The sequence below is a fragment of the Protopterus annectens genome, chromosome 7.part0, assembly GCF_019279795.1.
Source record: "Protopterus annectens isolate FY-2018-M chromosome 7.part0, PAN1.0, whole genome shotgun sequence".
NCBI lineage: Eukaryota > Metazoa > Chordata > Ceratodontiformes > Protopteridae > Protopterus > Protopterus annectens.
Window position 1 is genome coordinate 1277607306 of NC_056739.1, and position 16617 is coordinate 1277623922.

At 41.7% G+C, this 16617-nt stretch overlaps 1 protein-coding gene across 1 annotated transcript in view; it reads right to left on the reverse strand.

Moving 5' to 3' along the window:
* The window catches only part of CLN6 (CLN6 transmembrane ER protein), a 351455-nt gene that overhangs the window by 74214 nt on the left and 260624 nt on the right, over positions 1-16617 (reverse strand). The window contains exons 4-5 of the mRNA XM_044077893.1: positions 6904-7092; positions 6763-6818 (exon numbers count right to left, since the gene is read on the reverse strand). Of these exons, the coding sequence (XP_043933828.1) occupies positions 6763-6818; positions 6904-7092 (245 nt within the window). The remainder of the gene's footprint in view (positions 1-6762; positions 6819-6903; positions 7093-16617) is intronic.

Consider the following 16617-nt stretch of genomic DNA (forward strand, 5'->3'; position numbering starts at 1 on the left):
AGTAGGTAGGCAATACATATTGCTAATAAAACATACATAAAAAATAAAAACAATACCTTCAGTTACAAGCAAATACACCACAAAGGTTGTATAGGATAGAAAGGTATAGATAAGTCCAGCTAGGACAGAGGGGATGGAGGGAGGGTACCCTGGACTGCAGCAGTGTGAACACTCGAACATCTACATTTCTGGTAGGTACAAAACTGTACTATGTTCATCATGTTACACTGCTGCAGTCATTACACTTCAGTAGAATCCCAAAGCTAAGGTTGGGTGGCTGGTCTATAAAGAGTTAGGATTGGCTATGAGGCCCTGCAGAACTGCAGTGGCAAATCCTGCTCTGGATTTAGAGTAAAGAGGCAAGTGGTAATGCTTGGTAAAGGTGTGCACTGAACTCCAAGTTGCAGCCTCCAAAATTTCTTTGGTTGGTACTCCTCTGAGAAAGGCTGTTGAAGTGGCTGTTGCTCTGGTAGAATGTGGCCTAATGTTATTAGGGACTGATTTTCCATGCTGTGTGTAGCAGTAATGAATACAGTGTCCTATCCATTTGGAAATAGTCTACTTTGAGATGGCCTTGCCCTGTGATCCTGCAGCATATGCTACAAGCAGTTGCTCAGTTTTCCTGAAACCTTTTCTTTTGTCCAAAGAGTGCAGAAGTTTCTCCCCTTTATTCTGGGGGTTTGGATAGAAAGTTGGCAAATGGATGGTTTGGAGCCACACTAGATAATCACCTTTGGCATGAAGGTAGGGTTTGTCCTTAAAGAAACCCTGTCCTGATGAACTATTATAAAAGGTTCCACTGCCATTAATGCCTGTAGCTCTGAGACTCTTCATGCTGAAGTTACTGCCAGGAGCAGAGCTGTTTTCCATGATAAAAATTTTAGATCGGCTGTATTGGCTGGCTCAAAAGGTGGCAAGGTCAGTTTTTCCAAAACAAAATTGAGGTCCCACGGAGGTGTTGGTGCTCTTCAGGGCGGTCTTATGTTTTTAACCCCTCTGAGGTACTGCTTTAGCAAGGGATGAGAGAATAAAGGTGGATCCGTGTTGTAATGAGCTGAGATGGCAGAGGCATGGATCTTAATTGATCAGAAGGATAGGCCTTTGTCCAGTATCTCAGTTAAGTTTTGTAAAATCTGAGGAATGTTTGGGACAAGAGGGTCAAGGCTTTGAGCCTGGTTCCAGGCACAGAATCTCTTCCATTTTTCTGAGTAAGATTTCCTGGTGCTAGGCCTCCTGGCCTCTAAAATGACATCCATAACAGCTTTAGAGAGAGGTGTTGCCTGTTTGACTAATGAATCTGCCATGCAGCCAGGTTTAGGGTTTTGAGCTGACCGTGCAGGATCTGATTGTTTTGTTGAGTCAGGAGGTGTGAAATTTGAGGCAAAATCCATGGTGGGTCTTGAGCTAAGTTCTTTAAGATTGGGTACCAGTGCTGGCGTGGCCAGTCTGGAGCAATCAGGATCATCTGTGGTTTTTCTTGTCTGGCTTTTAGGAGTACCTTTGAAAGGAGAGGCAGTGGTGGGAAGGCATAAACTTTTAGGTTTTTCCAGCTGAATGAAAGAGCATCCACTTTCCATGCTTGTGTGTGGTAAGTCCTTATGCAGAATTTTTGTAGTTGGCAATTCAGTGGGGAGGCAAAATGATCTATGTCTGGGCACCCCCATTTTTGCGTTACCGTGCTGAAGATTTGTGGATTCGATTTCCATTCGTGAGGGTCCATGATATTTCTTCTGAGATCGTCTGCCAGAGTATTTTTCTTTCCTGGCAGGAATTGTGCTTGCAGATGAACTTGATAAGTTAGAGCTGTGTTCCACAAGGTCATGGCTTGCCTGCATAGGGGATAAGAATGAGTGCCCCCTTGCTTGTTTATGTACCACATTACTGTGGTGTTGTCTTTAATAATAATTGTCCTGGATGCAGAAGGTCCTTGAAAGCTGTTAGGGCATTTTGAACAGCCAACATCTCTTTTTGATTGATGTGAAGATGCATTTGGTCTGTGGTCCACTTGCCCTGAATACATTTTCCTGCCATGTGTGCTCCCCAGGCGTAATCCGAAGCATCTGTTGTTAGAGTCTGCCTGGCTGTGGGTAGAATGAAAGGCTGACCCTTGTTGAGGTGACATGCCTGTGCCCACCATCGAAACTCCTGTTGTAGGCAGGGAATTATTGGTAGTACAGTTTCTAAACTGTGAGAGTGTTGAGTCCAAACACTTTTTAGGTACCATTGTAATTTCCTCATATGCAGTCTGGCATATGGAATTAGTAGTATGCAGGATGCCATGAATCCCAGGGCCTGCAGAATTTTTCTTGCAGGGAGATGGGACTTTTTTGCCAGTAATTGAAAATATTGAGTCAGTTGTCCTTGTTTGTCTGGCGTGAGATAAGCCATCTGGGCCGTTGTGTCCAAGCTGGCACCCAGGAATATTATCTGTTGTGAGGGCACTAGTTTTGACTTCTTTTCATTTACTGTGTACCCTAGAGAAATTAGCAGCCTTTTTACAAATGCCAGATGCTTTAGAAGAATGTCCTTTTTCTCTGCTTGAATGAGACAGTCGTCCAGGTATGGATATATTTGAATTCCTTTTTGTCTGCAAAATGCAATTACTGGTGCCAGGCACTTTGTAAAGACCCTGGGCGCAGTAGATAAGCCAAAGGGCAGTGCAGAGAATTGGTAGTGCATTGTACCCACTTTGAATCTGAGGTATCTTCTGCAATCTTGTCTGATAGGGACATGCAGGTATGCCTCTTTGAGGTCCAGAGTAACAAGCCAAGCCTTCTTGCCCATCATGGGAAGAAGCTGCTGTAGTGTCAACATTTTGAATTTCGGAACATCCAGGTAAGTATTTAGAGTTGAAAGGTCTAGTATGGGTCTCCAGGCTTTGTCCTTTCTGTGGACCAGGAATAGTGGAGTAAAATCCTTGTCCTTGTTCCTGTTGCAGTACTTTTTGAATAGCTCTCATGTCCATGAGGGCTGAAATTTGTTTTTGAGCCTCTGCCCATTGATTTTGTGGCAGGTTTGGCATTCCTTTAGCCTTGGTAAAGTGTGAAAGTGGAACCTGTATCCTTGAGACACAATATTCAGAACCCATTTGTCTTGGGTGATTGTTTGCCAATTTTGAGAAAAAAGTGCTAGTTTCCCCCCTAAGGGGGCTGCCAAAAGGGAAGTGCTTGGCATACAAAGGGGGGAGTCATTGGGACTGTTTCCTGTAAGGTTGAGACTTGTTCTCACCTCCTTTTGGGGTTGAGGTACCCCACTGTCGTCTGTAAGAGCCTTGGGGTTGAGATCTGCCTCTTGGGCATCTGTATCTGCCTCTCTGTGGCCTGTCTGACACTGGAAAGGACCAATTCTTTGTAGGCCAATTTCTGCTAAATCGAGGTGGCTGTACCTGTAAGAAATCTTTGACTGTTTGCATAGATTTAGCTTTATCCTCCATTTTCTTTAAAACCTCTTCTGCCTTAACACCAAACAAGGTATAATGCTGTAAAGGAGCATCCAATCATTTTGCCATAACATGGTCAGGTAAACTCTGTTCTTTTAACCAAGCATGTCTTCGAATCACAGAACCTGTAACTGTGGCTCTACAAGAGGCCTCTAAAGAATCAAAACCACATTGCAGAGTATGTTTTCCCACCTGTTCAACTGCATGCAATAAATCCTGCATTTCTTTATAGTCAGGAGCTTCTGAGCTTGTAAGCATTTTCTGTTTTAACTGAGCCATTAAATATTGTTGGTACTTAAGCATGTGAAACTGGCAATTTAAAGCCCTTACTGCTAAAGTTGCAGAAGTGTAAACTTTCTTCCCCCATCTATCCAATGCTCTAGAATATCTGTCAGAGGGGAATGGATTTTTTTGCAAAGGAAGCCTTAACCCCTTTGGAACCCTGGGAAATGGTTTCTGGGTCAGCAGAAGGGTTTTTATAAAGAAACTTGTGAGAGTCAGGGACTCTATAATACCTATCTGGCTTGGCTGGAGCAGGGGGCAAAGAATCAGGAGATAAGCTGGATTCAGAGAACACATCATCTACAATATCTAACACAGGCGGAATAGCAAGGGGCCTGTGCTGAGGCAATAAAAGGAAGTCCCTGAGCCTTTTCTTGGATTCTGAATAATCCTGACTTTCCCAATGGAAATGGTATGTAAAGTTTCCCCAAAAGAGTAATCCTCAGGAGGAGAGGCTGAAGGGATAGATTCTTCAGCATCAGAGTCCTCATAGGGGGGTAGAGAGTATCCTTGGTCTGAAGAGGAATCAGAGGAAATGGAAACCTGATCAGAGGAATCATAGTCTGTATCCTGCCTAGGCCTTTTTTCAGGAGGGGGATGGGAACCCCTGATTAGAGTAATGAGGTCTTCGGCCATTTTGAGCATCTGTTTCTTAGGCATGGAGGACTGTCCTGGAGAATGCTGTACTTGCTTCTTTGTCATTAATGGTGTTTTTGTCTTGTCTGTTGCTTTAATGGTAAGTTGTGAAGGTCTGAAAACACCCTCAGAAGCCGATGCCTACTCAGCGGCTCCGGACCCATCTGAGGTATTAGTTTCCGTAGGCCCAATACCTTGAGTTTCCAGAGACCTAGTTGTCTCCACGTGGGAGTCTGAGGCGGCCTGTGTCTCTGAGGTAGCGGGTGTCAGGGGCTGCGAAAGCACCTCACTGAGAACTGGCAACTGGCCTAGAAGAGGCTTTGTTGTCAGTTTTGAACCTCAGATGCTTGTCTTTATCCTTGTCTTTGCGTTTTTAATGAATTGCGGTCATCGGTTGTTCCGACGGCATTGTATAATTGAACCTTCAGCCAAAGTAGTGCAAAGCAAAATCAAAACGTCGTTTTATAGTGCGTTTGTTAAATCTAGCACAAAACCGACAACTAGTGACATCGTGATCAGGGCCTAGGCATGGAGTACAGTAAGAGTGGAAGTCCTTATGAGGTATTTGCTTCCCACAAGAAATACAATTATTAACTTTTTCTGACATCGGTCTGAGGCAAGAAAAAAGTTTCCTCAATGGGGTACTTAGCTTTATTGAAGAATATGGATCTGAAATTCGACTTCGAAAATCTCAGGAGTCGGCCGATCGGCACTTGCGAACTGCTTTTGCTTCGGGCACCGCGTGGCAAGAAAGACTGAAGAAAATGGCATTGGATGCATCTTATATACCCCTGGCGCACTGACGTCAGGGAAGAAGCGACAGCAACCGACGCCGGACCAAGACTTTGGAACTCCGGCCGACTGCGGGACCGCCTGATGGCAGGATAACCCAAGTGTAATGACTGCAGCAGTGTAACACGATGAACATCATCATGTTACTGCACAGAGAATTGGTATAATGGTATGAGACAGAAGGCTGAAGGCCTTGCACTTCATTCTATCCTTCCATGTATAATTTTGATCATATGAGGTTGAAGGCTGAGTAACTTTGACCTCACATCTCCCAGAACATAATGAACACAGGGGCTTATAATGCACAGTGATGAATCTGTTCTTCATACCACCCACCAGCAACTGAATGGTAAAATGTAACATCTGACTACTTTTAGAAGTAGAACAAATTATTGCTAATATTTTATGCACCTCTCATTCATGACCCGACTAGTGCAATCTTCTGGCTTACTCCCCTATACCCTTCCCTTGAGCAAAGCTATATATAGCTTGCTCATATAGTGCTCAGTGGCATTCCCTAAGCTGGCGCTCTCTATGTTGATGGGCCAAAAAAGGGGGTGGGTGGGATTTCTTCCCTGGCACTCCTGACCTCAAGTTACAGTTGAAGAGCCAAAATAAATAAATAAATTAAATAAATGTCTTCCGTTGAACACCCAAGTCCATGATCCTTGATCTGCCTTCCTCAAAAAAAAAATGGTCCTTTTCTTTTTAAACTGTAGCAAACCACTTGCTGTAAATGTAAGCACAGCTTGTACAGCTGATATGAATGCCAGTATTTCACTAGCCCACATATGGTGCTCTGAAGCAGTATCAGCATTCAGAAGCTAAATGTCAGTACTGAGGATTGTGCCCCTTTTAGTATCTCTGTAACTAAGCAATGCCAGATGTATGTCTTCATTACCCAGGCCTCCTGATCTCCTGATGGGTAAAGTCTTGCTGCTAAGTCATAGTACTGGGGAGTGAGAACTCCCAAAAGGGACCCTTAACTTTATAAGTGACATGCACTGATGTCAGTATACAGACTGTATATTTGACATGCAGTGATGTCAATGTACAAACTGCATACATACCATGCAGTGATGTCAGTGTACAAACTGTATATGTGACATGCAGTGATGTCAATGTACAAACTGCATACATACCATGCAGTGATGTCCTTGTACAAACTGTGTATGTGACTTGCAGTGATGTCAATGTACATGATTAGTATAACCAAATATTATGTGCCAGACACCAGTCACTCTTGCTTATTGACCTGTTACAGGCTGTGAGGTCCCTAGTTTCCACCACAAATTTTACAGGTGGTAGTAAACCCCATACCATACTGCCAAAATGGAGAGGCAGCTGATTGATTTATATTATGCCCCAGCTGACCCTTTAGATAAATTGGATCCTTTTTTGAATTGGGGACAGTGGCAGCAGAGGTAGATACCTTGCCTGCATACCACTTGCAAAACCTATAACTAGTTTTGATTTTAGAAATTATACAGCTCTTTAAATTGCCTTCAAAAGAAGTACTTATTTTTTTATTTCTCTATTATAACACATTTTACTCTTCACTTCCTGTCAGAAACTCATTTAGGAATGATGGCTTTCTATGTTCAGATACTTACCACATTGAGTGGCCCAAATATTCATCATAGTAATACAGTAGTTCAAATGAGTTGATCTGGAAGAAAAAATATAAATAAATGTTTGAGAGCTACACTTTTAAATGCTGTCAGTGAAGAAAAAATACAGAAAAAAAGCCTTACCAGGGTCTCTGGCTGAAGGTTTTTAATAATGGGATTTTCTCGCACAGATAGATGATTTTGATATCCACTTAGGATTAAACGATGATTTATGGAATCTCCAACCAAATGGATGCTTGCCCCCATAACAAACGTAGTAATGCAGAGATAAACTGCTGAACTTGGAAGTGTTTTGGGAGATCTTTCTATAAGCTGAAATTTTTAAGCAATAAAAAGATTATCCTGTATGTATCTAAATGTAGCAGTATAAAGGCTATAATTAATTTATTTTCTACTTTATTCAAGCTAGTACCATAAAATATGAGATCTTAATTTAACGACAGTCTCATTGAAGACAGCAGGTGGCAATGCAGCTTAACTTTACTATAAGACGTAATCAAGCAAACCCAGAACTATTTCGAAACAAATTACCCACAGCCAAGACCAGCTGTGGATGAAAATTCAGAATGTAAATGACTGCTGAACTTTCTTCTAGCAGCCAAAATGCATGCTATTACTTAATAAACTTAATAATATAAAGTAAAAACTTCTTTATTCTCTTTATTAATTCATCCATTTTATATGCATGTTTGTTTCTGAATGATAAAATGTCTGACAGGCAAATGATGAACCAAAGATCTCTAGATGGTGAGTAAATTATATAAACTTCTTAACTACTGTCCTATTCTTTTCCATTCACCCATCCATTCATTTCTTTTGAATACCCTTCCCTTTCATGATTGTGGGGAACAACTGTCCCAGTAAGGAATGACAGGACATCAGTTCTGAATGGAACACCAGCCCACTGCTGTAGGACACTCACACACACACACACACACACACACACACACACACACACACACACACACACACACACACACACACACACACACACACACACACACACACCTGGTATAATTTGGAGAATCACCAGTTTGTCCATTTGGCTAGCTTTCAGGAGTGGGAGGAAGACAAGACCCCTACTGCAGCACCTTAAGCTTAAGTTATACTTCTCCTGGTCAGACTTGTTCAATTAATCAAATTCAATGGTTCTGGCTTCTAGATAGCAAATCAGCATATGCCTTCTCTAAATGAAAAACAAGCTAAGCCACCAATAACTGCTGCAGTACTGCACTGCCCGTTATTTCTGCGTTATTACCTTTGTGTCTGTGATAGCTCAGTTAAGAACACAATGTTATACTTGCACCTATTCATACGATTTATGTTTATATATAATCATATAATCTTTCCATTTAAGAATACAGTTGTTGTTCTTAGTGGAATCTTGTCATAAAATTAGATTAGGGACATAGGAAAACACCACGTAAGTGAACATAGGAGCCATAAGATGTTTCAAGTTCTTGCCATCCTTTACAAGGCCTTAATAGTGCTCACCTCCCAAACTGGGCAGGGCCCTACATGATAACCACAGTGTAAATTTGTATCTACCCATCCAGTCAAGATTAGTGTTAATGGTAAACAAAGGTAGACAAGAGGAATCTCATACGTCAAAGGGAAGAAAGAGGGAAGCTGCTAACTCCTTTAGCTTACCTTTCTAATATCCAAAATGACAGTCCAGTATTTAAAGAACAGTCAGAAGCAGGTATGCTTACCATTCATATGTATGAAAACAAACTGGAGATAGCAAACTTGAGAAGAAAGGCAAGACATGTATTCATTTCTGAAGATTCCTGGGCATAACTCTCATAGGATCATAGAACGTTACTTTGGCTATTGCCCCTGAGGCTCTTACAAGCCTAGCCAAGAATTAGCCTGTGTTCCAACAAGTCAGCACCCAATGCCTGTCCAGCAGGGACACTGCCGGACTCCCAGGGGTGTATTTTCCATTCCCCATCCACTTATCCAGGTTGTGCTTAGAAAGGGTTAATGAGGTACTCTGCTTGATATGGAGAGGGAGTCTGTTCCACAGAAGGGGGATTCTCTGGGACACACATTTGTCCTGCCAACAAGTCCTATTGATGTCACAGACCAGGTTGAGGTCACGCTTGCAGGTTATTCAAGTGGAGCTTGACTTGTGGATATGCAGCAGTCCCATCAAGGCAGAGTCTGAGATTGCTTTGTATGCCAGACAAAGGTCACCACTGAGGAGTCTGTATGAGACTGAGAAGAGGGACAGGGCTTTTAGGCTGTCTGTGTTGGGTAGATGTTTGAGGCCCTGGTTTCTCCTGATGAAGAACCTCTGTGGTTTCTCCAGCTGCTGCATGTGCTTTGTGAGGTACATGGCTAAAGGGGGGGGGGTGTTCTCGACAATGAATCTTATAAGGGAAGAATTCAGTGATGTTATGAACTCCTTGTCCCTGGATGAGATACCCTTCTTAACAAGGTGGGTCATTTAGAAAGCTTTTTGTACAATGGAGGCAATATGGTGGTAAAAAGTCAGTTTGCTATCAACCTGGGTACCCAAGTCCCTCATGACTGATTGTGTGCTTAGGACCTTGTTATAAATCCCCAAAGGGGATGATGATGCATTTTTTGGCATTCAGTTTGATGCCATGTTTCTGGCACCAGCTATTTGTTTGGGTGAGACCCTCTTGTAGCATGTCCACATCATTAGAGGAATTGATGACAGCTCCCAGCTTGCAGTCATCTGCAAACTTGGTCAAACATAGCCCACTGGTTTTGGTCTGCACCTCAGAAAAGTATATCCCAAACAACAGAAGTCCCAAGACTGATCCTTGTGTACACTGCTCACTACGGGTCTACTGCTTAAGGTGGCTTCCCCCAATTTTGACTAGGTAGGTTCTATCAGTGAGCCAGGTTGCCACCCATCTGGTAACATATGAATTGATGCCTAGTTGAAAGAATTTATTTATTATACCTAAGTGGGGAATAGTATCGAAGGCTTTGGCCAGGTCAAGGTAGGCAGTGTGCACCGTATTCCCCTCGTCCATGGCTTTGGCGACTGTTTCAAAGAAGATGAACAAATTTAACAGGCATAACCTCCCCTTGATGAAACCAAACTTTGTGGGATCAAATGTTTGGAGGTTGCCAATGTCCTTGTTAATGAGCTCCATGATAACCCATTCCATGGCCTTGCAAATCAGGCTATTTAGGCTGATGGGTCTATAATTACCTGGATCTGTGGACGCACCACCTTTGTGCAAAGGGATAACAGTGGCTGTCCTCCACTCGGCTGGGATGAATCTGGTATTCAGGCATTGGTTGAATAGGGTGCCTAATGGTGCCACAAGTTCCTGCCTGAGTTCATGTAGGATGTAGCCTGGAATGTTATCTGGTCCAATGGAAGCTGTATTTTTTTGCCTTTGAGACGACAGTGATGACTTACTCCCTGGTGATGGGGGGGGGGGCAGATGCTGGGGATGTCCTGAATTACTGATGTGGGGGAAAGAGGGGTGAAATTTTCACTGAACCTGTCTGACAGCAGGTTGGCTGTATCTATGGTGCTTGTCTATGCGGTGTCCTTTACCACCAGGTCTGAGGACATCTGAGTGCTTCCTTTGAGACTGTGGGCATATGTGAAGAAGGCCATATGATTGTCTTTAGTAGATGTAACCAGTTTGGACTCAAAGTTTACTTTGGAGGATTTTACTGGTGCTCTTATTTACTTGTTCAGGCTAAGAAGAGATTGCTTCCAATTAGGCACCTGCTCCTTCTTGGTCCTGGACAGCAATTTTTTCCTTTTATTATAGAGTTTACTTATTGCAGATGTCCACCAGACAGGTTTACTCTTCCTTGAGGGGGATGATTTTGTCCTTTTGGGTATTCCTGATTCCATGCAGCTGTATAAATGTTCGTCTAGTACTTTGGTGTAGGTTTGAACATTTGTGCCAGTTCCTACACCAGTTCCTACAGAGGGGATGGGGGCTGTGACTGTGTTTATACCTCCCCTTAGGAAGTTGTAACCAGCTTTGGTGAAGTTTTTATGTTTGACTGTAGCAAGGGGGGGGGGTCGGGGGAGATGGTGACTTCGAAAGTGACCGTTTTGTGGTCGGATCTTACCAGGGAAGATGACATTGTAGGGATGCTGCAGTGTTTACTCATGTTGGTTAATACCAAGTCTGAGATGATATCACATCTTGTGGCCACGTTGACTAGTCCAAGGCATTTGCACTGACAAAATCAAGGAATCTTTGGGCATTTGTGTGTTGGCATGAGTAGTTCTCCCAGTCTATGGTGGGATAGTTAGTTGCCCAGGATCAAGGTAAAGGGTTAAATCTTGATAAATTCAAAGAGATCCAGATAGGTGGAATGGGCATCTTTAGTGAAAGTTGGGGGACTGTAACTAGCTATGATTTGAATAGGGGTCTTGTCAACAGTTAACTGCACCTGGAGTGTCTCTTGTGCATCATACTGTTTGATCAGCCTGGAGGTGTGCATGTCTTTAATATATATTGAACTCCACCTCCTTTTGGTTTGCTGCCCACGGTTTGAGGTCTGAATGTATGATGGGATGAGTAGCCTGGTAAGCTGAGGTGCTCTCCGCAGCTTTGAACCAGGTTTCTGTGACTGCACAAATGTCAGCATCTTGCAGGGTTAAGAGTGCTTACAATGAGTGCAGTTTCATGTTTAGACTCCTAGTGTTTAGCAGCATGACCTTTAACTTGTGTTTTTATTAACTTTTCATGTTGGCAGTTTTGACCTCATGGCATTGCCAGAAAGGCACTATGGGGGAGGCAAGGGCCTTTGCCAGAGGCCTGAAGCTCAAGGGAGACAGATGCAGGCTATTTCTGGCAAAGCATAGTGGTCTGTCAATAATGTCTTCTCAGGCAGTCCAGTACTGGATCCCCTTGGAATAACACCAGAAACTAAGCTAATTGTTAAAGTCAATCATTTTCTGTTTGTATTGCGGCATCATTCTGGGTGATGGTAGAATGCTGCTTAAGGCTAGGGACATGCCTATGTGGGACACACATTCAGCGGGGTTGATCATGTCTCTCTTCATATAGTCCAGGGAGGTACATTTCAAGTCATTCACACCAACATGGACTACGACAGAGTCATAACAGTACTGGTTGAGAGACTTGAGTGCATTGGTGATATGGCAGATTCTGGCATCTGACAAAAATCTAACCGTGACTTCCTCCTTATCTAGCCTGGTGAGGGACATATCTGTGCATCTCACAATGGAGTCTCCTACAACTAATATGTAAGTTTAATATGTAATATGTAAGCCTTAGTGGCTGTGAGACGCAGGTGTGTGGACTATGTGTTGTGTGGCGGGTGTGGAGTTTGCGAATGTTTTTGCCTCAAAGATCTCTTTTGTATGGGTATGTTTTTGTTGGGGACCTCTGTATATGTGAGTGTGTGTTGCACAGGTATGGGTGGTGTTAAGGTGCGGTGTTTGTGTTGACAACCTTCTTAGTCCCAGATATACTGGCTTGTGAAGGAGAGAGCACAGAGTCTAAATTCTTAATGCAATTGCTTCTCTCACAAATTGTGTTCCTAGGTGGAAGTAGTAGAGGGTTGTCCATGTACATGAGGCAGTTGCTACACTGTCTCAGGAAACCCATATCAACCAGACTGGCAGGAGAAAGTGCAGGAAATTGTCCATCCATATTTGTCAGAATCTGAGGGAGAAAGGCCAGAGAAAGCTAAGGGGGTAAAGGGTGGAATGCCTAGGATGAGTACTACTAGGTGATCACACAAGTGCTGCTAAGGGAAAATTTGTAGCTGGAATACCTCACAATGGGTTAAAAACAGTTCAGCTGCAGTGCGCGATGTGCAAACAAGCATAAACCAGCACAAATGAAGGGTTTAAATACCACAAGAAATAGGAGATTTGAGTAACTGAGAAATCTAGCCAATCCTGTTAGCACATGCTCTCTTTGCCAATCAGCTTGTGTCAGACAAGGTCCAGGCAGCCCTGCTACTCTCATTAGCAAAGAAGCTAGGCTCCTACCAAAACAAGATGGCTGCCAAAAACATTAATAAAATGCAGTAAAGTGCAGTTAAACAGTAATGAATTGCAGTAAATAGCAATGAAATACAGTAACAGCATCAGTAAATTTCTTTAAAACAGTGCAAATGTGATTCATTTGCTATAAGGCACAGATAAAAATGATAGGCAAGTGCAAAGTCAATAAAATAAGTGAAAAAAAAATAAAGCACTTAGATTGGTCTTTTAGCCTCAGTAATTTCATAAAACATCTCAGAGATGATGCACCTCATCAGAGCCAGGTTCAGACAAGCCCAAAGCAGCTCAAATGTGGGGTTTAAATACCACAAAAATAGATGATTCTAGTAACACAGAAATGTAGCCAATCCTGCTAGCCCCTGCTTTCTTTACCAATCAGCTTGTGCTAGACAAGGTCCAGGCAGGCCTGCTACTCTCACTAATGGAGAAGATAGGCTCCTACCAACACAAGATGGCTGCCAGAAACATAGAAGGCAAACACGTGATGGCTGCCAGAAACACAGAAGTAAAAAAAAAAAAAAGCTTTCTGGATGCAGCAAACCTGTATGCAGACTATGCTACTCAATGTAAGGGTTAAGAATACAGTAAAGCTCACAGAAAAGCACAGATTAATCACTTACAGACAAAAACACAACTCACAGTATGAAAAAATACAATTAAACAGTAATGAAATGCAGTTAATCAGTAAATTGCTTTAAAATAGTCAAATGTGATAAATTAGCTATAAAGCACAGATAAAAATGATAGGCAAGTTCTAATGCAATAAAATAAGTGAAAATAAATAAAAAAGCAGTTAGATTGGTCTTGGAGTCTCAGGAATGTTATAAAATGTCCCAGAGATGATGCATCTCAGCACAGCCTGTTTCAAACAACCTCTTAATGCAAGAAATCTGGACAAATCCTGACAAAAGTGGAGAACAGAGGCACAAAAATAGGGACACATTTTAAATATTGCTCTTAGAAACTTAGAAAGTTGTTAGAGTTACAAGGTTTGTATTAACATGTATTTTCTGAAGGATTTGAAGTCTGAAACTCAAATGTATGTCATTATTTAATTACTTCAATCCTTAGATCATCCCAGTGATTTGTCAGAAAACCACAAAACGTTTTTAGGACTAGACCAAAAATAGAAGGCAAAAATTTGGACATTCTGTGAAAATCTGGGCAGTTGAGAGGTATGTTCCTGGGGGAGAGAAGTATAGGTTCATAGGTTAGTACTAGGCTAACTGCCCTTGCGAGCCATGTTAAGCCTAGCCAATTATCCCTTGTGAGAGTCAAACCCTGCACCTTGTGTTTATAAGGCAAACACCTTAACCATTAGGCCACCCTCCCAACCCTGAATTTAAAAAATAAAATGTTCTCAGTCAAAAGCACCTAACACCTGTTCATTCTGACTATGTGGCTAGTGCTAAAGAATATGTCAAGAGTGAAGATGTGGCCCTGACTTAAGGCACCTAGAACCACCAGTAAGCAATAAGGATTTATCTGACTAACCAATCTGGCCTAAGATTTCTTGTACAATAGGATAGTAAGAATTTTTCCTTTGGATTCTTTTGATGGTACTCTGCAGAAATATATAAATAAAAAAACCTCACTTGTGTAACACCTCTACATTCTTCAAGTTGTTATTCTTTATGTACGATGAATAGCATATCAAAATCGGAAATGTAGATGTTGGAGTGAATATGTCTTATCCATTGACTTTACAAGTGAGACTTGAGAAATACAAAACTGTGTTATCCAGAGGTATAGAAAGATGAGAGTATGTAATCCAAGAATGGATACAAATGAAATTAACATAATCTTTGTATTGTGCCTCCGAATAATGCTATAAATGTTTGTAGAAAAGGCAAGCCCTATGTTGGAATTTGGTTAGGCATTATGACATGCAGGCGCCGTTGGGCTGACAGACAATCAAAAATACATTGAGCATCCTTTCTTTTGAAAATAAACTAAACAATACATATTTATGGTGATGCTAGGTTACATAGTATCTCAGGCATGTCAATGAACCCAGTAAATGATTCATCATTGGTATAAACTCTGATCCACCTGTTTTTTTTACTGAATGGCTTCTTATGCAATAACGGTTCATGTTGCTTTGTTTTGAAGTATGGATTGGTACTTACTTCTTAATCACTAATGATTTATGATTTCCTATCCAGTATGGCACATGTGCTTTTTTGGTGATGAGGTTTACATGATTTAAAGGTTTCCATGCATTTCTGAAAACTCTGAAGGATAAAGAAGCAAAAGAAAAAATTTGTATGTAAGATAGTTTGACTTAATTTGATGTGAAAATATGGACATGGATTGAATGTTGCAAATACTGGAATTGTTTTTCTTGCCAATGGAACTGAGATCGATGTCTAGAAAAGAATCATCCTTATCAGTGTGTTGGAAGTGTGGTCTGCAGTGAAATGAGAAATCTTTAGACTCCAGCGCACTCCAGTGGAAACATTTACATTGGACTAGGAAGTCAACACTCTAAAGCTAGTGAAATAATAATATGGCAAAGATTCCAGTCTGAGTGTTATACAAGAAAGCGTAAATGTGTGACTGAATACATAATTGTGTTGAGAATGTTTGCCCAACCATATTTTACAAAGAGGCCTTCTGACAATGTTGAGAGATGGACTTGTGTTTAAATATATGAAGAGTGTATACAAATAAGGCTATTATCTGGTACTAATTTGATAATCAGAAATGTGTTAAAATTGCTTTCGCAGTGGAAGTAGCACTTAAAATATCAAAGCTATGGATGCTGTGGTATACATAAACGATGTGTATCTAAGAATAAGAAATAGGATAAAGCTAATATACATTACAGATGCTTTGGAAATCATTGGACAACTATTCACTGTATATGTAAATCAACAAAAGTCATGTCTGTGGTAGAACTGATGACATAGAAAAAGCCTTTATTAAAAAAAAATATGTTCCGGTAAAGGTTGACGTTTTCACTGCAAGTACTGGATTGGTTGTTAGTCTTGTGGAGAAAATCAGAGAGGAGGCTGATCATTCATAGCTTTGTAAGCCACACAAGGTTTCCTTCTGGGTTGCGTAGAAGATGGACCACAATGTGTATAGTAGATGGACTACAGAGTAATGGTTCTTAGTCTATCAGAGTGGCATTATGTTGCATAGGCCTGATAATACCTCTCAACTTCTTAGCACAATAAATGTGGACAGAGCCTAAATAATGGAGGAGACAAAGGCCCAAAATAGGGACAGATATTATATTGATGTTAGAAAGTTGCTAGAGTAGCAGGATTTGAGTTGGTATGCTTTTTGTGAAGGGTATGAATTCTGAAGCTCAGATATGTCATTTTTAGTGACATGAATCCTCAGTGATTTGCCAGAAAACCACAGATTTCATGAGGAGCAGATTTGGGCAGTCTGAGAAAAATAGGATAGTTGAGATATATGGCTGGATTTAATCTTGCTCCGGAAATCAGGTCTTTAAAGTTGATTTGAGTGTACTGAGGTCTCTGATGACAAAATCTGTTTTGAGGGGAAATAAAGTGGAAGATCATTGTGCTATGGCACCCAGGGGTGTCTCGTGCTAAAGGACTGCAGGGCTGCAGCCCTCCAGCTGTGGAAAGAAAAAGAAAAAAAGACAAAAAACAAATTTGCAAGTCTCGGAACTTCCGCACATGTGTGCTCGGCATTCCCAGAACTCACAGGGATCTGGACTGCTGCAACAGCAGTCTGGAGTAGGAAGAAGGCATCTCTGTAGTCTGATGCCCAGAAGTTTATGCAGTGATGACCGCATAGAATGGAAGAGATCCAGACTGCAACATCTGCAGGCTGGAGGCTACTCTTGTGCGGAAGAATGTTTT